The sequence below is a fragment of the Accipiter gentilis genome, chromosome 22, assembly GCF_929443795.1.
Source record: "Accipiter gentilis chromosome 22, bAccGen1.1, whole genome shotgun sequence".
Classification (NCBI taxonomy): Eukaryota; Metazoa; Chordata; class Aves; order Accipitriformes; family Accipitridae; genus Astur; species Astur gentilis.
Genome location: NC_064901.1, coordinates 307,171 through 329,849, shown reverse-complemented (window position 1 = coordinate 329,849; position 22,679 = coordinate 307,171). Strand labels below are relative to the sequence as shown.

At 39.1% G+C, this 22,679-nt stretch overlaps 1 protein-coding gene across 3 annotated transcripts in view; it reads right to left on the bottom strand.

Moving 5' to 3' along the window:
• The window catches only part of SEL1L (SEL1L adaptor subunit of ERAD E3 ubiquitin ligase), a 36,340-nt gene extending 14,678 nt beyond the window's left edge, over nt 1-21,662 (bottom strand). For all 3 annotated transcript variants that reach the window (XM_049825947.1, XM_049825948.1, XM_049825949.1), the window contains exons 1-13: nt 21,495-21,662; nt 14,383-14,420; nt 13,816-14,038; nt 10,176-10,343; nt 9,439-9,544; nt 7,517-7,679; nt 5,624-5,677; nt 5,486-5,545; nt 4,798-4,879; nt 4,323-4,477; nt 3,512-3,568; nt 2,555-2,623; nt 595-672 (exon numbers count right to left, since the gene is read on the bottom strand). In XM_049825947.1, coding sequence (XP_049681904.1) covers nt 595-672; nt 2,555-2,623; nt 3,512-3,568; nt 4,323-4,477; nt 4,798-4,879; nt 5,486-5,545; nt 5,624-5,677; nt 7,517-7,679; nt 9,439-9,544; nt 10,176-10,343; nt 13,816-14,038; nt 14,383-14,420; nt 21,495-21,567 — 1,326 coding nt within the window. In that variant the 5' untranslated portion in view covers nt 21,568-21,662. The remainder of the gene's footprint in view (nt 1-594; nt 673-2,554; nt 2,624-3,511; nt 3,569-4,322; nt 4,478-4,797; nt 4,880-5,485; nt 5,546-5,623; nt 5,678-7,516; nt 7,680-9,438; nt 9,545-10,175; nt 10,344-13,815; nt 14,039-14,382; nt 14,421-21,494) is intronic.
• Between the last annotated feature and the right edge of the window lie 1,017 nt (nt 21,663-22,679).

The window sequence follows — 22,679 nt, the reverse complement described above, 5'->3', positions numbered from 1 at the left end:
TGGAGTACAAGAACCATGAAGACAGTTAACTTATAACAGTCCCTTCAAAACTTCATCTACTGTGTTTCACATGCTAAACATCTTTCCTGGAAGACTACTCATGCTTTAACTGTACAAATGCTACCATAAGGGATAGGTCAAAGGCAGACACAAGGGATTAACAGCCAAAACGACAAACACTCCAATGGGAAGTATAAAACCAAAACCATTATCTATTCAGTGACCACAAAACAGAACCAAAATAACATATTATCAATGCACTGTAAACTTCTGTGACAAGACAGCTTCAGATTAACGAAAATTAACACTTAACAGAATTGCAGGCTATTTAGGTGGACAGTATTTCATACTGATGCCAGCATTCATGAGTTAGACTCCTTGTGCTGAACACACCTTCATGAAGCACCATGATCAGAACTGGAGGCAGTTTCTGACATCTTAGACAAGCAGGTTTTAATTATTGGCTAATCTGGAACAGAGGCTGGGAGCAGGTGTATGCACATGGAAGTGCACAAAAAGAAGCATTTGCATAATTTCTGAGCTAATCAACTTTTTGGTGCATATGCTGTATTTCTAATTTAGAGGTAATCATACCATATCAGCAGCTTTCTTGAAATACTGAAGAGCTGTTTCATTGCTCTGAGGTACAACATCACTTCCTTCTGAGTACATCTGAAGGAGAAAGGCATTATTGAAGAACAGCTGAAGAAGTCACTTTAGCATGGAGATCATGAAGCATCTTCACTTTGCATTTGAGAGAGCATCTATTGTACCATTAGACTATTCTGACTATTACATCACTGAATGATCATTAAAGAACTTGCCCAGAAGCAGAAAACACATCTCTATGCTGTAAAATTCAGATTCAGAGGGTTTAACCTTCTAATGGAGAATTGTCCTGGTTTCAGGTGGGATACAGTTAATTTGCTTCCTAGTAGCTGGTATTGTGCTATGTTTTTGAGCTAGGTATGAGAAGAATGTTGATTACACACTGATGTTTTCAGTTGTCAATTAATGTTTAGTCTAAACCTAGGGATTTTTCAGCTTCTCATGCCCAGTCAGCAAGAAGGCTGGAGGGGCACAAGAAGTTGGGAGGGGACACAGCCAGGACAGCTGACCCAAACTGGCCAAAGGGGTATTCCATACCATGTGATGTCACGTTTAGTATATAAACTGAGGGGAGCAGGGGCAGGAGGATCACCACTCGGGGACTAACTGGGCATCGGTTGGCAGGTGGTGAGCAATTGCATTGTGCATGACTTGTATATTCCAATCCTTTTATTATTACTATTGTCATTTTATTAGTGTTATTATTATTAGTTTCTTCTTTTCTGTTCTATTAAACTGTTCTTGTCTCAACCTACAAGTTTGCCTTTTTTTTTTTTTTTAACTGATTCTCTCCCCCATCCCACAGGGTGGGGGGGGAAGTGAGTGAGCAGCTGTGTGGTGCTTAGTTGCTGGCTGGGGTTAAATGACAAGAATGAACTGCCTATAAAATTTGAAAGTTTTCATGAAAATACCCTTCATTTTTGAGTTCTACCAGTGTGCAGTGAAGAACACATAATCAGGCAAAAATCTTGTGAGACCAGTGGAAGTCAAACTATATTGGCAGTTAAAATACTTCTTGAAAACAAAGCAAAAACTAGTAAAACCCTGTTCATTTCAGCACTTATTAGATACAAAACACTCCAGTAGTAGAGAAACCAGGAACCTGCAATTTCTCCTGTCAGGTATCTTGACCAGCACATTATGCTACTTTTTTCATGCTCTAAGGACACTGCATCCTCTACTGCATTAACAGCCTGAAAAAGATGAGCTAGAGCTGCTGCTTATGGCAGCATAAGCTTAGAGGGTACTCAAATGGAGTAATAAGGATTTAGCTCCTCATGGGTCAAAGGTAGCCTGCAACCCAGATCTCAGGCAAGTGACCTAAGTACCTTTCTAAGCAGAAACACATTAACATCACCAATACCAGCTTGTCAATCATGTTTTAGATTAAAAAGGGGACTTACATCTGATAAAACTGATACAATGGCCCACCTTGCAGATAGACTCAGGCTTTGGTTCAGAGTAGATGCAGATCTATTGGCAACTCTGACTCAGATGGCTCAGTTCTCTACACAGAATAAGAATGCAGATGTCTTTCCCCTTTTATTTTGTGAACTTAGTATTTCCCACTATGCAAAATTTTGAGAAGCTGAGCTTTTCCCAACACACTGTATGGAAGAGCATAGTGACCTACTCTGAGTTTTGAACTCCACCACAGAAAAAGGACATTTAGGTATTTAACTGTTTAATTTTTAAAAAAGTCTAGTTCAAGCACTATTTAGAAAAAAGTTCCTAAAGTGAAGGAACAAGTAGAAAATTTAGACCAGATGTAATAGACTACAACACTCAAATCTTGCAGGACAATTCAAAACAGCAACAAAACAGAAGTACCTAGATTCCAGCATTCAAGTTTTAGACTGCCTGATATCAGAAAGTAGGAAGTATTTGGGTTTTTTTCATTCAAAGGCAGTCAATTTGCCTACTTTTGAGAGTGTTCATATCTTACCTTTCCTAGAAAGGCCATGGCATGTGAATTGCCAGCATTAGCTGCTTGATTGAAGTACTCAAATGCTCGCTGTAGGGAAGAAAACAAGTATTTTAGCCACCATGATTTCAGTACCTTTTCTTGCAAATGGAACAGAGGTGAGTAGGTTGTTTGCCAAGTTACCAGGTTCTTCTGCAGCTAAGAGTTATCAATCCCACGTAATTTACGTAATAGGTTTCCCCACTTAAAATTGAAATATTGAGCAGCATTCCCTCTCAACAATGTATTCCAAAATGCAGAGGGGAGAAAAAAGCTTCGTTATATTCATTCTGACCACTCTCTGAGCCCTTGCAGAGCAGTCATTTTAAGGTATTTTAAATGTGATGACCATTAAAAAATTTCTGGTTCGTAGCTGAGTCTGAAATAACCCTCAGGACTGCATATCCTCAGCTCTCCAATTTTTTAAATACATACTTTAAGAAAAGGTTAGTTATTTTAACCTCTATAAGCAGTAGCTAGGTTGGCTTACACCAGCAGAAGTTCTACCTTCTATGCACACTTAATATCCTTAGTATTGAAACTTCCACTGTTTTGTCTACAGAAGCAAAATAATCTTGCAAGCCACATAAACTAGCCTATCATCACTAATGCACGCACAGTGCATCATGAAGATTCTACTACACATACAAAAGCTCAGCCAGTTTCAAGTACTACTTGATGAAAACCTGTTCCTTGGTTTTGACTTCCTTATTTCTAAGATGACTAGTCTTAACTAATTGTGTAAGAAAATCAGCTCCATGTACTAATCACATAAAGATTAAGTTTTATTGAATGAATTAAGTTTTATCGAACAGGACTACTGAAGTCATTAAATACCTTATGGTGGTACTTAAAAACTTTTGCTTCGCTGTGGTCTCAGCTATACTTTCTCTGCCTCCACCAAGTATAATATGCATCAGAGACATACAGAAAGGGTACCTGATGATTTTGCTCTACTCCTCTTCCTCCATGCAAGTGCAACTGTCCAAGGCCAACCTAAAAATAAATTTTACATTACAATTAAGTCACTCTTTCCTAGGGACTTTCTTTTTCTAGTAATATAGATACCTGCAGGCTAATTACATGCACAAAGGCAGACCATATCAGAATTAAAGATGCCACAAAGTCCAAAGGCCCAGATTTGCTTCAATAACTACAGTACAGTCCTATTTTTTCATATTAGTCTAAGTGAAAATTTATCCTAGATAAAAGTGATGTGATGTCCTAGATACAAAGTAGTAATTGTTCATTTGAATTCTGCCTACCTAATTCTTGAGTCATATATGACCAAGTTGAATTGTGACAATTTGCCTTTATTAGTGTCCTCCCCTGCTGCATTGTGTGTGGAACAGGTCCAACCTGCAGCATGCAGAAGTCACGTAAGAGCAGTGAGAAACTGAGGTCCCCCGTGAGGGTCAGTTCTTTTGATCAAGGCTTTCTCCACAACATCTAAAGCTATCCTTAAACTATTCTGGATGGTTTCTAGTGCAAACCAAGATCCTCTTTCCTAAGATACTAAAGTTGTAAAGTTTTGGACTTATTTTCCACAAAATTTTACATTTTCTGTCCAAGTTCTACCTTAAACATGCTAAAATAAAAGCCTCTTCTCATAAAAAATAATCAGGAAATAGCAACCAGGTTGATTTAGGAGGAAGAGAAAACTAAAGCTCCAACGTCTGTCCATATTTCATAAAGCCGTGCATGTAATTCTTGAAAACCTCTGCATGCCATCAGGTGAACTTAATCTTACCTGTGCTTGTACATCTCCTTTCTCTGCTAAAAACTGATAATACTGAATCAAGTCTTCTTCTAGCATCCCACTTGCCATTCCTGGATTTTCTACTTCATCTGCTAAGCGAATTCGCTGAACCACTGTGCCACCAGTCAAAGAAATATCACTAGCAACTGGAAAACAGATAAGAAATTTTCAGACAGTTTTGTTCAATACAAATATTACATGGCAACTTAGTAAAAACAGATCTGTACAGAGCTTCAAACTGTTACTCGGAGAAAATGAATTACTTTGACAGTCTCTAAGAATTAAAGACATTTCAATGCTATAAAAATAGCATATCGTTATTCAGAGCAACACAGATAACTTGTTTAATAGCAGGAATTCTCTATATTTGTACTATTAGTGTTGATAGTACCTCTAGTATTTTCTAGGTGAATGATATAGAAATACATAGAAAGCCAAGAATGTTAGCCTAGTAAAAAGTTTTTACCGTGATTAGCTACAAGTCGGTAGTGAGTGAGAGCAGATTCACAACTTTGAAGGACTCCTATCCCAGCCCAGTACCGGTAACCCTAGAAAGCAAAATATAAAAATATTGAACTATTGGTTATTTGACAACATATTGCTTGCCAGGTTACAAACTTTTTTCAAATTACTTGAGCAAGGTTTGATGAGACAATAGGCAAAACAAAGGCCACAAGTCTGTATTAAAAAAACCTGACTGATACCATTAAAGTTAAGAGTGGCCAATATACTTCAGATATTACTCAGGAAAAAGCAAATAAGAATGACACTTATGGATGAAAACCTAAAGCCTTTTACTTACACATGTTGCACTTTGTCTTAAATCTCACAATACTGATTAAAACAGCATCTTCTGTAAAGATCTCTGGCTTTCACAGTTCTCATCAGCCTATAAAATTAGGAGTCTGACACTTCTACTTTAAGTCAAGAGATGTAAACATGGTCCATCTAAATTCAGTGGTATACAGATTAAAATGAGAAGACTTTTCCTTAAGCTTACAAGGAATAACAGGGAAGATACTATTGCTTACCCAAGGTATGCATGACGATCTAATATTTGGACAGTGTATTCACATGAATGCAAATCTTACATTCCAAATTTAAGAGTATAAAAAAGTTCCTGCATGTCTAAAGTTATTAACTATCTTACTTACCAAGATCATATGGGCGATCAGATTTCCTCCTAAAGCTCCGAAAGTGTAATACACCAGGGCCTTAAAACAAAATCAGTGGTTATTTAACATCTGCCTTCAAGATAAAATACAAGAGCACACACTGAAGATTTCTGTTACCTTAGCTTGACTAGAATTGACGCCTAGACCAGATGCATATAGAAATCCAAGAGCCTAGAAATAAAATGAAGTTTGTCAGCACATCCTTTGAAAAATCCAGGATCAGTTTTCCTGGAATACATAAGTATAAAGAAGTCAAACAACAATCCAAAGCTGCAAAGAATATGCCAAGTTCTACCTTCACTTTGGTACCTCCTATATCTAAAGCTCTTCCCTGCCCCTTTTGAAGTATGAAGTTTCTAAATTATTCAGTTACCTAGGAGACTAACATAAATACATTTCACCAGAATTCAGTCTAGCGGATCAAATGCAAGGAAGAAACTACTACTTCCCTGAATGCCAAGTGTAGGTCTAAAGGTCCTGAAGAGTAAAAGTATACCAGTTTAAAGACCCTCAAGTGAAGATCAGCAACATCTGTCAGGTTATTCATGTATCCTATTTGTCTCGTACACCAGTGCAAACATACATGAACCACGACCTTCTCTGTAAGAGTCTGATTTACTGTCTAACAGATCTGATGAATTTACTATTTTGCATCTGTTCTGCCATGGGTTAGTTGCATTTATGACTACAAATATAAGCAGTTAGAATGCAGAAAGCTGTTTGGCTGAGGATTTTTCAAAAGTTATTTTTATTCTTAAAATTTACATAATTACTGCTCTGTCTATAACACCTGTTACAGCTGTGTGGCTCAAAAGAGAAACTAGTAGCAGAGAAGATAACAGTATATATATATCAAGGTGGCTGTATTTCACTGTTCTAAGACTATTCTAGGCAATTCTGAAAGCACACCCACCAAAAAAAAAAAAATAAAAAAAATCACCTCATGCAGACAGTATTGAATTCTAGACCAAGAAAAGTCACGGTCTTCACTGAGACAAAGTCTTTAGCAAAAACACGTTCCTGCTTTCTATGGTAAAGCAGCACTCCAACATTAAACATGGAACAGCAGGAGACTTGGTAGGCAAAGAGCCAAAAGAAACTGGATAATTCCTAAAGAAGCTGACACTTCCAAAACAAAAGAGAACTAAACAATAAATGTATGCAGATATTAAGACATTAAAATTGTAATGTCATAAAATGTGGGTGTTACATGTGAACAATTACATACAGTTCTATAATGTTCAAAGGCATATGGACAAAGTGAGTCCTATTCCACTAAACAGCTTTCAAGATTCCTAAGAGTTTCTGACTTCCTAGATTATAAACTTGTGTATGTGTGTATATCTACCTGTCTCAAAGATAAAACTGCAGATGAAAAGCCACAACATCTCCCATGAACCGCAAGAAGAAAGTAACACAGTTTCAGAGAAGATTTGTTGGCTGGAGTCACCTGTATCTACCCATTTTTTGACTTAACACATCCAACCTAGTCAGTCATACAACAGATAAATTAAAAGACCGCCACTGTACTGTATTACCGGCAGTTTAATGATGGTTTTTTAAACTCAAAGAGAAGACCTGTCTCCATGTGTTTACCTTGAGGGTACAGATGCCATTTGTTACTGCTAGTAATACTAGCAACACGCAGAAGCCAGGTAAAGCAGAAGGATTTGGGGGACAATCTTTGAATCAAGCAAGGCACTGGTGAAATTTAAAAAGGTGAAGAAAGGCAATGTGTAGTCAGGATCAGGAGATGATTAGGCAAGCATCAATAAAATGCATTACCTGAATCAGAGCCTGAAGCAAATGTTTTATATCAAGTTTTCAAACAATTTAAAAAAGCAGCACTCTTATCTGCTGTCTTTTTTAACCAGGCAACAGATACCACTTAATGTTCTCATTCTATTCTGGATGCAAGAACAATCTATAAAACCACCTTAGAGGATGTATGATCTATAAAACAATTTCTAAACCTATAAAAACTTCTGTAGAATCTAAGTACATACATACCATTTGCCCTTTAGGAGAACCTTCTTCTGTTAGTTTTTCAAATAGTTCTTTTGATGACTGGATGTTCTGCTTCAGGTAATCCCCAAACAACAAAGCATAAGACACTTTCTCCATTGCCTTGGTATGATTCATGTCAGCTGCTTTCAGAAGATATTGATACGCTCTTAAAAGAAAACAATTTCTTAGTCACCTTGAGGCAAAGAAGCAGATTCCATTCATAAACCTGAAGATTCCAGGGAGGTGTTTTGATCCTCTGTTTTAGCCTCTATTTTCTACAAATGCATCTACCTACAGTCATTTGTTCCAGTTCCAAGTTGTCAATCTATGCAACAACTCATACAATGTAGCTAATACACAAACTGGATTTTAACATTCACTCTACTCCATATGCAAAGCAGTATGCATTTCCTCCCCTGTAAGATATATGAAAAGTTTAATGTCAAATGATCACATTTTTGTAGCAACAATTTTAAGTCCTGTACTATGTATCCAGTAGGATGACTACTCTGACAGCTTCACAGATCATGATAGAAAAAACAAGCCTGAAAAAGACTATGTAGTCTTTGATTGTTGATTACAAGATCATTCCAATGAAAACACTAAGCATTGAGTCCAAGACAACTGCATATATGATCAATTTTGTGATGCAACAGTCATGCTAACAATGAGAAAGTTCTTTGGAAACTCGCCTTTCTATTTCAGCCTCAGAACTTAAGAGTAGTCCTCCAAAGTAATTTCACAGCAGGCGGTTTCACAGCAATTTAAAAAACTGTAATCTTAAACATCATAACACAGTACTGTCAAGCATGCTTCAGCTTGATTTCTCATGGACCTTTGACAGCATTCCAAGATTTTTCTTTACCTCTTCTCCTTTCTATACTCAGTCTTGTTTTCTTTCTTTAGGACAGGCTAAGGCACAGCTGGTTCCTCACGTAATTTCATCTTCTAAGAAAGTGTAAAGTATTCAAGAGAAACAAGATCTAATATTGTTTTATAATTCCCACGCTATTTTATTCAAAGGAATACTAGTCAAACAGATACTGTCTCCCTTTGTCTTTGCCAAGGTGTGATGTACAACCTCTAGCTGTGCTTCAGTTTCCCTGATACATAAAGTAGAAATATGCTTCCATATCTTCACAAACAAGTTTAACACGGTAATAGTACTCACATAATAATCAGCAGTGTCAAGTCACCACTTGCTGATGAAGTTATCAACGTAAGTACCAGGGAGTTCTAAATTAACATAGCTATTCTTAATTATAGTGGTAAGCTGAGAACTATTTCATCAGTAATTGGATATTTAGAGTAGAAAGTAAACAGACTAGAGTGACAGAACACTCAATTCTTTTTTTTTCGTTTTATCTACAAGCACTCCCCTTTTCTCTCATACAATGTTAATTATTAGAGTTTTAACAATTTGTTGAAATTAAGCTTAATACTATTTTTATGGTGACCGAAAACACAAGAAAGCAGGGACAAAAACAGAGCAGGACAAGAAATGCTGATTTTTTCCACTTAATCTTTGAAGCAGAATGAGAACCAGACTGTAAGAAACATTTGAAAAGAGACAAATAGCTTGTATCATGTTCTTAGTTTTTTTTTTTTCTGGGCAGCTGCAACATATATATTGTGGCTAGAGAACTGCAGCACCATCTTGCATTAAGTCAATGTTTTGATGACATCCACTCTTCAGAAATTAATGTTACACAATTTTTAGTGGATTCAGAGGAAAGCAGAAATAAATTTATTTTTCTAAATACCCTGAAATTACTATTTATTTTCAGTACTATCACTGCATAGTTTGATGCTAAGTCCAATAAAGTGCAAAGTCCCAGGGCAACTCATTTAAGTTATTTTTCAGTTAAGCCAGAGTGACCAGCCATGTCATCCTTGTCTTGTGGGGATGGAGGAGGTAGACTTACTCTTTCTTCTGAGCCTTTTTACTGCTTTCATTAAGGATTTTCATTCCAGTCTGATAAACATCCTCAGCTTCTTGCATCTGCCTTCTCTTATTAGACTGCTCTTCAGCTACAAAAAACCAAAACGAAACAAAAAAAGTACATCAAGAGCTCCAATTACACAGCTCAAGACTATTCTCTCAAAATTCCTATTGGTTCTGAAGGGAAAATACAGACAGAAATATGTTTCTGAAGACCAATAAACAACCCAAGTGATTACAAAAAGCTGTCTAAAGGTGTTGGATATCTTGGTAGACAGTTTCTTCTCATACGATGTCTCTCATGTACAAGTTTGCTGTTAAAATATTCTTTTCATTGCTCCAAAGCAAGCTGTTCAAGGAAGAAAGGTTCCTCCTTCAGGAGGACGTTTCCTAGAGAAGCGTTGCCTTTGTGCAACAAATCAGCGAGTGTAATGGGAAAACACTGTCAAACCCCTAGAGTCCTACAGACTCAGCAACTAAGAGTTTTATAGATGCCTCCACTACAAGATTTCCCAAACAGCTTTGGGAAGTGGCATTTGCATTATAATCTTTTTCATCATGAGAACTTTGCCTTTATAATTACTTGTATATCACAGTATAAAGTGGCCATTAATATATGACAGGGACTTCTAGACCCTGAAATAAGGGGCATTAAGAGGACTGAAAACACTAGCTTAAGAAAGCATTCCTTGGACAAGAACAAGACATCAGGTTACTTACTTTCACAGAAGCCCCACTTTTGATCTTTCTTGTAATCATAGGTTGTTGCACACCAAAGCCTGCCATCCTCCCTCCCATCCGCAGTGCACTCTGCATACTCCTTCTCCATAAACAAAAAGGGGAAGTGGCAAGGTTCACCATCTGCTGTGCCTCCAATAGCTGTCAAAACTGAAAATACATACCCAGGGATTAGACTGCTTTCCTTTATTCCACAAATAAAAGTCATCTACTACACATAGGAAAGCGCACCTATGTTGGTTTTAATTTCTATGAACTGCATTTAATCAAGTTCTCAGTAAAACTTCTAGTTTACAAAAGCTTGAAAAAGCAATTATTTTTCTAAATAGGACTTGAAGTAGTATTATTCTTATTTTTAATTAGGAAGTGAAACTGAAGGTAGGTGGTTTCTTATATTTCTTAGTTCTAGGCAAAGAAAATATTTTTGTTTAGATTGGAGAAGGCAAATCTGTTACATTTTCATTGCCTACCAAAATAAACAGCCCTTCCTTCCACCTTTTCTTCTCTGCGCTCCCTTCCTCATGCAAAAGACTACCCTTGAAGTGCATTCCAGTGAATATATTCATTTCAGCCCCAGGGTTAAACATAATCATGACAGAACTACTCACATCCCCAAACGTGATACTGAAAGTACTTGAATATCAGAGGAAGTAAACATGCAACTGTGAGAAAAGACTTAAAAGTCTAGTCATTTTCTATTGTTGCAAATACTTACATTGAAAACTTTATTTCACTTCGCCAATATATTTATGTTGTATTCAAAATTACTTTGAACAGCATGATTTATCATTTCTCATGTACTAGAACTTCAAAGGTTACTGATTCCAATATTGCAATATTTTTAAATAAAATCAATTTTCCATGAAGACCAAGAATTATCTTCACTTTTTTGAAAATGAAATTATTTCAATTAGCCTTTTATAATTTCTCTTTCACTAAGCTAAATCCAGCAGTTGGGTTCAGCTTCATTTGAAGACATTTGCAAAGTCATGCAATTGAGAACGTCAATTATACAGTATCTTTTCAAGTTAAGTTTGTAATTCTTGTGGTTATAAAGTTAGTTCTTTTTTCTAGGGTCTATAATTGTAAGGCCTAGAGACCACACTAATTTAAAAATCTCATTTTGATTTTTTGAAGCATAAAGAAGTCTCTAGGATTAGTTAGCCTGTTCAAATTGCTCTTCATAACTTGATTCCTTGGCAGATGCTCCACCACACCACTCCAAGTTACTTATCCCATAACACACAAGGAAAAATGTTATTTTCAGAAATTTCATTAAAAAATAACGTGTCCAAATGCAATTTGCCTGGAATCATTTTAGACATCTGTTAACCACAGAGTAATACACAAACTCATGCTAAGGGTACACGTAACTACAACTGACAGGACCTCTTATCACTGTCATTTGAACAAATTCCAGGTCCAGGATACTAACACTACTTGAGAACTTGAAGTTCTACTTGTATTGCTTAGTACCTTGTCTCATATATTGAAAGCAATTGGACACGAACCATTCACACAGCGTTCTGCATGAGAGTTAACAAATGACTCTGCCCCAGTCCTCCCCCTTGCCTTCCTTTAATTCTAAATTCAACCATAATGCTGTTTTTCCCCCCAGATAGTAACAAATACTAACCCCTAAAGCAACACAGCTATGTGATCACAGGATAAAATGCTCACCACAGTTATTTTGCCATGTACTTAAAGAATGATAAGTACAAACTGAGGCAAATGATTTACTTTTTGTCAAATTGAGTGAGCAACAGCAATCTACCTGTTTTACTATGTCTGAATAAAGTATATGGTATTTTATCATTATATTTTGTCCTTATTTACTTATATCTCATCTCATACTTTATTCTGCAGGAAACTTAAATATAGATTACTTATAAGTATTGGCTACATTACTATAAGATTCCTCCAAATAGGAAAACAAACACAGCAGGAATTGCCAGCTCTGTATAAACTCGTGGGCAGTTTTCAGCAAAAATTGTTAGCATGGAACTTGATTGTTACAAAAACATACAACCCAAGATAAATAACTATTTCTTTACACACAAGACCTCCCCACTGTATCAGAAGCAAGCAGGACAACTTCTTTCTTAGAAGGTTAAAAGCCTTAGTAGTACTAATTTTAAATTACTGAAGATGAATTTTTTTTCTGCTCATTATCCTGCAAAATACATGTGGAAACTTGAATATTATTTTTTTCCATGCAATCTCATGACCAGGAGCCAAACTGTATTTAGAAAAGCTTTAATCTCCCTTAATGCTGTCCTGTCACCAATAGCTCATTCAAGAGCTGTAGCATCTGTACCTGGGGTAGATTCCTGTCCTGCTCAGTTAAAAAGTTTGCCAGTAAAGCTGTCCTTTAGCAGTGTTTTTTACCTGCCAGAATACAAGTACTTTCCCTTCAGAACTGTTTAGATAAAACCAGTAATCCTTCCACCCATGTTGCTTATTTACTTCATAAGAGGTTCAAGAAACTGCGCAAGGCTTAAATTTATGGTTTTTGAAAGTCACTTGCAGTACTTTGACAGGTGTAGTTAAAAACCTCAGTTGCCAGGGAGCAAGCCATTTGGTTACATCTTTCTGATGCGACATTAAAAGTATCTTAAAGTTTACTTTTGAAACAGACTGCACTGACTAAATATGGTACTTAACCCACTGTTTTGCGGTAGCAAGCTATTTAGTGGATTTTATATACCTTTTTCCTGTACACCACCACACCTATTGACAGCAATATTTAATCCTATTACTGAGTTTTAACAAACTGTATACTAGTTCTGCATTAATAAGGAAGGCTTATTAGAAAACACTGAAAGCTAGTATATAACAGAGCTGATTTCATAACTCTTGTTTTCCTTTGACATTCAAGTCCGAGTTGAGAAGATAGACAAATACTAATATTACCATGTAACTATATTTTTTCAGTAAAGTTGAAGATTTAGTTTTTATGTATGAGTGAAAAGGAAAAGTCTTTGCTACATAGGCTAGGGTACTCAACTGTGCCATCTAGTTATCATCCCCTACTAACTGCAAGTCAAAAAAAATCATATTAAATTTATTTTTATTAGCAGTAAAAAAAAACACCTCTAGAATTTCCTGGGAATTTAGGCACAAGGACTTAAGGTCTTACCTATATTTAAAAACTTACTGAAGTTTACGTGCAATTTAGATGTTGCCCTAAGGCTTCCAATGCTATCCCAGGAAGCTTGTCTTTGCATCATAATTTGTTCCTTCTCTGTCAACTGACTGGCCAGGCAAACAGAAAGCAGGCTGAAATACTGATGCAATTTCTCCTTCTACGGTTGGTATAAATGCACACAGCATAGTATGTGTGCTTGAGTCCTATTTGGAGAAATCGGGGCTTTCTCCATTTGATAGTTAAAGCTTTCCAACAAGATGGAAACAACAAGAATTTTGGAAAACTCTTTCAAATACATCTAAAAATAACCACTCATATTTCAATCACAATATACTTGAAAACTTTTTGATGTTACTTTCTAATGGAAAAGGCAGCAATTATCATTCCATTCCAGAAAGGTTAAGACACTAGTTATTTCAAAGTTACTCAGATGCATCTTTTTTGCCACCTGTTCAAAAGTCTGTGAGCAGTTACCTGGATTCTGTATTTCTGCTTCTTCCAAATCTTTATTTAATAGATTTGACATCTCTAGAGAGTTCAACTCTTCCAGCGAACTCTCTTTTTCCTCCTCTTGACTGTGAAAGTTCTCTTCATCCTCCGATTGAGAGTCTGATTTCCCTGATTCAAGGAAGATCTGACCTGCTACTACTCGAGTTCCTGTAGAATGGTCCTTTACCTGGTCCTCTGCAGATAAAGTCTAAAGGAAAGCAGCCACATAATTTAGATTAGAAACTGAACAGCAGCAGCTGGCAAAAAACCCATTATTTTTTAAAGATACATACTAAGTTTAAACAGTAGCATCAAAAGTAAGTTGAGCTACCTCTATCAGCTCCCATTGACTCCATCCCTTTCAGTTCTTTGGAAAAAAAAATATTTCAAAGATAAAACACAACATTAATTATTTTGATGCACAGAAGACATAAATGACACAGCAAGAGCTACAGAACAGTTTAAAACAGGAATCAAATCATGGTTCTGAATTTCAGACCTTTGCTCTCACACCACAAGAAAAACAGAATGACTAGGAACTTATTTCCTCACCTTTGACTCCAGTGATTCATCTTGATTTCCCTCTTCATCTAGAAGAGATGTTATAAGTCAGTAAAAAGCTTTTCCATGAGTAATCTTCTCTAAAAATAAGTTCAGCTATAATATTGTACCATGGGTCTGAAATATTCTATTGTACTAATGCATTTCAGAAAGACCTTGGTGGTGTTGTCAGGAAGAATCAAATGTTTCACAGATGTTTCTTCTTCCTTAAATTATGCCAACACAATTGTGTGTCCAATACTGGAAAAGAGTGTGGAATTTATTTTTTTTAAAAACCCAAATCAATCCTCTAGATTACTACTGAGTCTGAATTGTTCCAGTCCAACTAAACTAATTAAAAAGGTATGCATCAAGTGAAAAGGGCCTGTAGAACCTAGTTTTTAGCCACCAAATCAGCTTCAGTATAAACAGCTTCAGTAGTGACCAAAAAGTTACATTAATAACACCTCACTTGTAATTAAACATTGTGCTTTATAGAATGTCACTAATTTTGCCTGACCAGCATATTCAAACCTTTATACAGAGGTCTCTCTTCAGAAATGTGAGACATTAGTTTGTCTTTAAGATACTGTTCAAGAGCTGCAAGCCTTGTTTAATTGTCATCTTTCTTATCTGAATGGGCTATGATATGATATTTGATTAGAAAGACTGCAAAGAGAAGAATTGGTAAAGAAGAAAGGCTATTAGGCAGAGACCTAAAGAAATAGAGGTGAAGAGGAGGGAGAAGATAATCAGAAAAGCTTATTTATGACAGTTTTACCACTGTTTTGCAGACTTGTCTCTCATTTTCTTTGTTTCTGTAATTTAAATGGGCTACTAACTGTGGTTCAAACAACCTGGTTTGTACTATCATCTTAACTGAAAGCCTCTAAAATTATCACAGACGAAATGTGACTGTTCCCAGTCATTAGTATCTGATACCACCTCATTTAGGTACACACTCCCACCCCCCCCCCCCCCCCCATTTGAAAGAAGACACTACAGGCATCCCTCTCTCCAGTACACAACTCACTTAAACCTAAATAAAAGCTTAAAATATAAACAGATGACTAAGCAAAGCTGCCACTAACTCCTACTACATTTAGAAATGCCCCCCTTCTGAGATTCTGGGCTCTGTAATGCCTTATAGCAGTAGTAAGGTGTTGACAGGCCGGAGACCTGCACTGTGACTAGAAAAGGTATGTAAACTGATAGAAGTTAGTGCCCTGTACTTGAGATACACCATTTAGTATATTATGGTTACCTATTAAAGACTAACTGCACAAATACTGAATGCCAACAAAACTCTCCAAAAGTTTATAGACCTCTGCTGACTTTCTGTAAGGATTCGTCAGCAAACAAAACTTGCATGCTTTTTATCCTCATGCAAGTAAAGCATCTTACCCAAGATAAACCATCTCTGAAGCGACAAACTACAAACATGACACTTCATCAGCTCATGTTTTGAAGGCTATTACTATAACAGAGCAACTGTGGGTATTTGCAATGAAAGGGCTAATCTTGGAAGCCAGATTCCAGAAAGCAATTTCCACATTGTTATTTGAAGTATAACCTTTGATTAGAACAAGTAAAAACATGAGGATCAACTTTAAGCTGAAACAGCATAATAAAAACAAGAAAAAATTCTAAGACTTGTAAGAGCAAAACTAAGGTGACAAGAAGTTTGACAGTACAACTGAGACAAATCAATAATAGTCTGTTGAGCATGCTGATGAGGATGTAAAGCTCAAAAAGTCTGACTGCCAGCAGACACAGGATCTAGAACAGTCGCTGTTGGTAGGCAGCTGTACCCTACAGGTCCAAAAATGAAAGCATGTAGAGCCCTTCAGAAAAACTAGTGGAGGCATCAGAGCACTCCAAATGAAACAGACCCTGGAAGTAGCAACTACGACAATGTAAGACCATTTTGGAAAAGGCACCAAAAGAGGCATAATGAAAAAACAAGGCTAACTGCATTTTTGGCAGAGACCACAGTGCTTATCAGCTTGAGGAATCTAACAGATAAGGCTGATTGGGATAAGTCATAAGAAGTTCTACCACTGAACTTCAACACTTCAGATATATATAACAGTTGGTTTTTAAATACAGTAAAAGTATGTATGCATTTGGGATACTTGTTGGTCCTTTCTATTTTTAAACTATAAGACAATCTGCATTTACCATGTTTCCCACAAATTACATTCTACAATCCTAAACAAATTTGATCTAAACCCAAATGCCACCCCTACAACTCCAAACTCCAGAGCTTGTCAAGAGATTCAGACATGCTTCTGGAGCAGGAGAAAACTATGACAGGGTTAACCTACCCTGTAACTTGTATGCTGCTATTAATATATACAAAACACTTATACAGTACCTGTTACTGCAGTAACAAATATCATGTTATTTTTAACAGCTATAGCAGCTAGGGGGTTTGTTTTTGTCTGCTCAAAATCAGCCTATAATGCCTGACAGCACTAGACCATTTTAGCTTTTTGGTAAAGGCTTTGCTAACTGATTTCAGTCTGTGGAAGGCTGACTTTACAACAAAAGATCACACAAGGACAAATACAAATAGGGTATACTATCTATGCACACATATCAAAGAACAATTTTATTGTAACTTCATAGGCAAAGCAAAAGGTTTACTAAATTGAAAGGCAAGGGGCATCTGAGCAACATAAGGTAGAGCTCATTAAATGCTCTTCTTCCTTGAAAGTAAATAAACAGATTTCATTGCATCATTTAAATCCTCTCTGAAGGAACCAGCTTTGTTATTAAGAAGTTGTACCTGAATAATTGTTTTCAAAAAAGTGGTTCCAAAACAGCACTAAAGCAACAACAAATATTAGTTTAATTGTTCTTAGCTCTGGGACCTCCTTCTAAGTTAGGCAGATGAGGCTGCAGTGATGACCGATATATGACTAGAGGGATCACTTACAGCCTTGTTATTTCACAGAACTGCTGACTAATATGCACCCGCTACTCATAAAAGCGTCTACTTCTAAGAAACATTTAAGAAAACTATTCTGAAAGTGTTAATGAAAGATCTGTAGAAGGTCACAGTTTGACCTAAGAACAGCTTATTAGTCAAGCCTCAACTACTGAACAGTCACAGATGGTATGTTTGTGCACCTGCTTCAGAGATTAAGTTGACAGTTTAGTTTGTTTTTCCAGAGTTAAATGAAAAAGTAACTTCTTTTTTTTTTTTAAATTTAGGTTTGTTACCAAGGCTGCCTAATTCTATAAACCTCTTCTAAAAAGGCCAATTGGAAGTTAATCCTACCATTCGTTAAACAAATTACAGAGATGCAATGATATGTTAAAAGGAAAAAGTAGGCAAAAATACTCATGGCTGAAACGAGCAGCTGACAACACTGTACCGAATGCTTCACCTACAAACAGTGCTGAGCTGTAGACACTGCTGGGTGCCCTCATGCCCAGCTAGGACTCTAAAGCACTTCATAGACATAAACACGTTTCAACCGTCCACCACTTCATATATAATTAAAATCAGCTTTCAAATGTATTCATTTTTCCTCAGTTAGAAAGATCAGTGTTCAATCAGTCTATTTAAATATAGCAAAAATACCCTGGCAGCCTATGCTAGATAAAAAGATCCTACCATATGCTGGATAAAGATCCTACCATTTTGTGAGAATTACCATTTTCAAGAGAGCACTATGGATAGAGGGGTAGAAACAAGAAGAGCTATGCAGTGCGATTCAGCAGGAAGAATGTGATTAGCTCGAGGGAGCCCAACAATGCCAAAGTTTTGTTGTATTAGAAGAACAAATCAGCTGACAGCCTATAAAGCTAAAGGACCGCTACTACCAGACAAGAAATACTATTAGTTTCAATGTTAGAATGGTCACTCACCTTTGGGAAATAGCCCAAAATTCAGCAAGAGCAAGCAGTTGGCAACTTCCGAAAGCTCTGATGAATGCCCTGAGTTATTGCCAAGCTCTTCAAACTTCAAACACTATCACAACAAAGCAACTAGTAAGAATTTGCATGCTTTACAGCAGTGATCTCCTAAGTGTGGTGCATACATCTCAGGGGGCGTGCTAGCAAACCCACTGGGGATGCAGGAAGAAATTACTTTCTGTACTATTAATGAATAAAACTTTTCTTAATACAGTGTTTATTTCACCTTTATCTCATTCTTGTTTATTTTCTGGTTTTGTGCATGTTTTATGATGTACATAATATAAAAAAATACAGGTATGTACTACTGTACTAATACAAGTTAAACATTGAAGAGGTATGCTCAAAAATTTTTTTACGGAGACAGGTGCATGAACAAAAAAGGTTTGGCAACAGCTGCTTTAAAGCATCCAGCAGAGATTTTCTGTGGTATTTTTAGTTATTTCTTTCAATGTTCTTATTATGCAAGTAGACTAGTTAGACTTTGAAAGAGAGTGCAAACCCTGTTTATCTTATTCTTGCAGGAAAAAAGTAAATCTTAAGAAAAAAATTAGCTGAGATTGCTTCTCATCAATTTTTCAACTGTTAAATTCAGCACAGAAACACTCTATAGCAGAGATGCTATTCCTATTACATGAAGCTCTAAAACATGCAGTGAGTTAAGCAAAATCCTTAAGTGGTATTTATTCAGCAAGACTAGTTTCAAAGTATCCTTGGCAGCAAGTAAATTGTTCCCAGCTACAATCTGTGCAGCATATTCATTTTAGTGCAACTGCAAGATTAAGATATAGGTCCACACTCACTCTGAATACAAGTCTTTTTTCCGGTCTCCTTGCAATTACTGGCTAACTATTTACAAAACTTACTCTCTCTGTAGGAATTGAGATTCCCTACCAGGCAACAAGTTTAGGGAATGTTTTTCAGTTAGGTAAGTAAAATCAGAAGGGTCAGGGCAGGCCAGTGAGGTCTGTCTTTTGAGACAATAGGTACAGAAGTTTCCTACAAGTGTATGACTGTGCTCATTTGTCCTACCAGTTAATGAGACAATATGAAAACCTCTGCATATCACTGAAGTTAGCCATAGAAGGTGCAGGATAGTCAGAGGAAGAATCACTTCCTCTCTTCAGGCAGAATGAGAGAATTTCTACCTCTTAGGCTGCAAACAAGGGGGAAAACCCCCCAAGAATAAGATAATATCAGCAATCAGAAAAAAAATAACTTTTTTTTCAACATTCTTAATGAATGATAAACAGAAGAAGCAGAAGGCCATCGCTGCTGTGATAAGCAGAAGATAGCCAGCTTCAGCTGGAAAACACAGTTACCTTTTTTCAGCTGCTTTTGCCAACTCCCCATGGACTCCTTAATATTCTTTGCCCAGCTCCCAACATTCAACTTCTTCATACTCTGTACTAATATTGTATCTTCAAAAAAATAGCACCCATTTCCTTAGGCCTGAGTTTTTTAACTTTCACATGAAAATTTCAATAAATTGATTTAAGCAAAGTTTATGACTGTAGAGTTAGAGTTTAAAGCTGTAGTTAAAAGACTCACTACTAAAAAAAATCCTCATTAAAAACATCTTCTGAAGGCATATTTGAACTGTGTGTTTTTACTCATCGATGAAGTGATGACGACTTATTTTCTTTCTGAATGATTCTTGACAAAAACTGGAGCAAGAAAGGCCTTCCTATTATAATATGCTGCCAAAAGATGGACTCCAAACGCCCTCTACTAATTAATTCTGGATATTAGTGAACAGTTTTATCTCACAGTAACGCCTTAAGTTTGGCAACAGCACCTAATCCTTCATGTACTGTACCATGTGCTTTCTTGGGCCTAGTTAACTGTATTAGTTCAACTGACTCTAAACATATGGTTTTTAAAGGCTGAATTAAGCTTATCAGAACTTCATATTCACAAACACAACTTTGTGATAGTGGAAAAGCAGTCGAGACAGAAGAGTTGCGTGCCAGCACAGCCATAGCTGCACAGTTCAACAGCCCTTAATTTTGCCACCTAACTTCCATGTACACAACAGATGGTTCATCTGATATGAACAGTCTCATCTCACCTTTGTTTTTTCTTTACATAAACTTATCAGCAAGAACACACCATTCAAAGCCTGGGTACATCTCTCTGACTTCACAGAACTTGTATGTATCTTTTCTACACCTTGGGAAGTGGCCTGCTGGCTTATAACATTACCTACAAAGCTCATATAACTGTGCTTGATATCCAGTCTGAACTCCAGTAATGTAACCTGAAATTTCAACTTCCTACTGCGTACATGAAAACAAACCCCAAACCACAGAACTTACCTCTACAGAAAACGTTAAGTTACTTTCCTGAAATATCACTGACAGCCTAAAAGCACATCCCCAGCAGCACTGGATAAGGCTGCCTACTAAAGGAGTGCTTTGTGGCTTTAGAAACACTATATAAATAAATGCACTGCACATTCCCCCTACCCACCATGGTGGAAATAAGGATGAGGGAGGCAGAAACCCCTTGAAAGGAAGTGAATGACAACATATGAGAAGCACACAAAACCCATGCTGTAGAATAACAGAAAAAGCAGGGGAAAAAAAAAAAGTATTATAGCAACACAACTCAAGCCCCAGAGATGCTCTGTATATATTTTCATGAGAAAACTGTTCTGATAACACTAACATCAGCATTATCAGGTCCTCAGCAAGAAGGAAGGAAAAAATGCCTCACTCCAGTTTTGAGCAGAGCAAGCATTACCAAGTAGGCTCCTAACGAGCTGTTTAAAGGCAAGAGCCAGACTAAGCAATGTGTTCGCCCCCATCAGGCCTACCGAACAGCCCCCGCTGAGGCAAAGCCAGCAGGCACCGGGTGAGCAACGGGCCCGCCACTGCCACCCCCGCTACTGGCGGCCACGCAGCTGACAGGAGCTCAGCTCCCTTCCTCTCCCCTCCGCCGCCCCGGCGAGGACGGGGCTGCCCCCACGCACCCCGAAGCCCCAGGGAGGACACTGGGCCCCCTCGCCTATTATTGCCGCCGCCGCCGCCTCCGCGCCCCGGTGCGGACGCCAGGATCCCCCCGACACCTCACCGCCCGCAGCCCACGGCGGCAGCGGCCCGCACCCCCCTCCCCTGCAGCAGGCCAGCGGGGGGCGAGGCCGCCGCAGAGCTTGGGCCCAGCGGGGTGCGTAGCGGTGGGACCCCGGTACTAACCGGCTGCGACCAGTCCTCCGGCCCACAGCGCCGCGAGGCACAGCACCAGCCCGAGGCGCGCCCGCCGCCCCATCCCGCCGGGCTCCTGAGGGGCCGCCGCCGCCGAGAGGCCCCGACTCCGGCTTCCTCGCCCCGCCCACCGCCGCCACCAATCCGCCGGCCGCACTGACGACCGACTGCTGGCGGCAGTACACGCAGCCCTCCCCCGAACGGCTTGCTCTACATGGCCCGCTCCGATTGGCTCGGGGGAGGTATGGCTCGTCGGTCACACCCTCCTGTTGGCCAACCGCATCGCAAAAGGAGAGCGCGTGCCCCAGCGAGCGCCGGCTACGCGAGAGCGCCCTTCCGAGATGGCGGCTCCCATTGGCTCGGGCGTCCGTTCGTACGACACCTACAGCGCCTTGCAGAGGCCCCGGCGCAGCCGGTGACCGAGGCACCGCTAGCACCCGCGGCGGCGCAGGGATTGCGTCACCAACAGCCCCCCTCGCCTAACTGCGCAGGGAGCGGTGGTGCGGCCCGCACCCTGCTGGCCGGGCCGTGAGGCGCCGGGGTCGGCAGCCGCCTCGCCCCGCGGCGCCCGCGGCCCCGAGCTGGGCGCTGGGGCCTGGCTGCGGCGCCGCCCTTCCGATGCGAAGCGCAGAGGCTGGCTGGGGAGCGGGGCGGTGGCTGCTGCCTGCCGCGGGGGCTGGTCCCGCAGGCGCCGGGGAGGGGCGGGCGGCCTTGCGGCGGCCGTTCGTAGCGGTCGGAAACGCGGGGGCGGGGCGGCAGCGAGGGGCCGGGGGGCGGCAGCGCGGCGTTACCGTGCCGCTATCGTGCCGCGGGGGGTGTGGTGAAGAGGCGGCCGGGGGTAGGGGAGAGACGGGGAGGGAGAAGCAGTGGCGTTGAGAACTAAGGAGGGACAGGCTAGCCCTGTGCGAGCAAACCTTCCTCTCTGCGGGGGGGCGGAACTTCCCTGGCTGCTGGTTTTGTGAGGCAGAGCAGGGCTGGAGTCGGAGCCGTCGCACCAGCCTCTCTTCCAGGGCACCTGCAGAGGGAAGTTGAGGGTTTAGCTTAGTTTACCAAGTTCTTGTTTTCCGTACGGCATTTTTATCCTCTGCCATTAGGTTCCTTATGTCAACTTTGTTGTTTTTTTTTTTGTTGGGTTTGTTGGTTTTTTTTTGTCCTAGGGGAACACTGTAGCTTTTA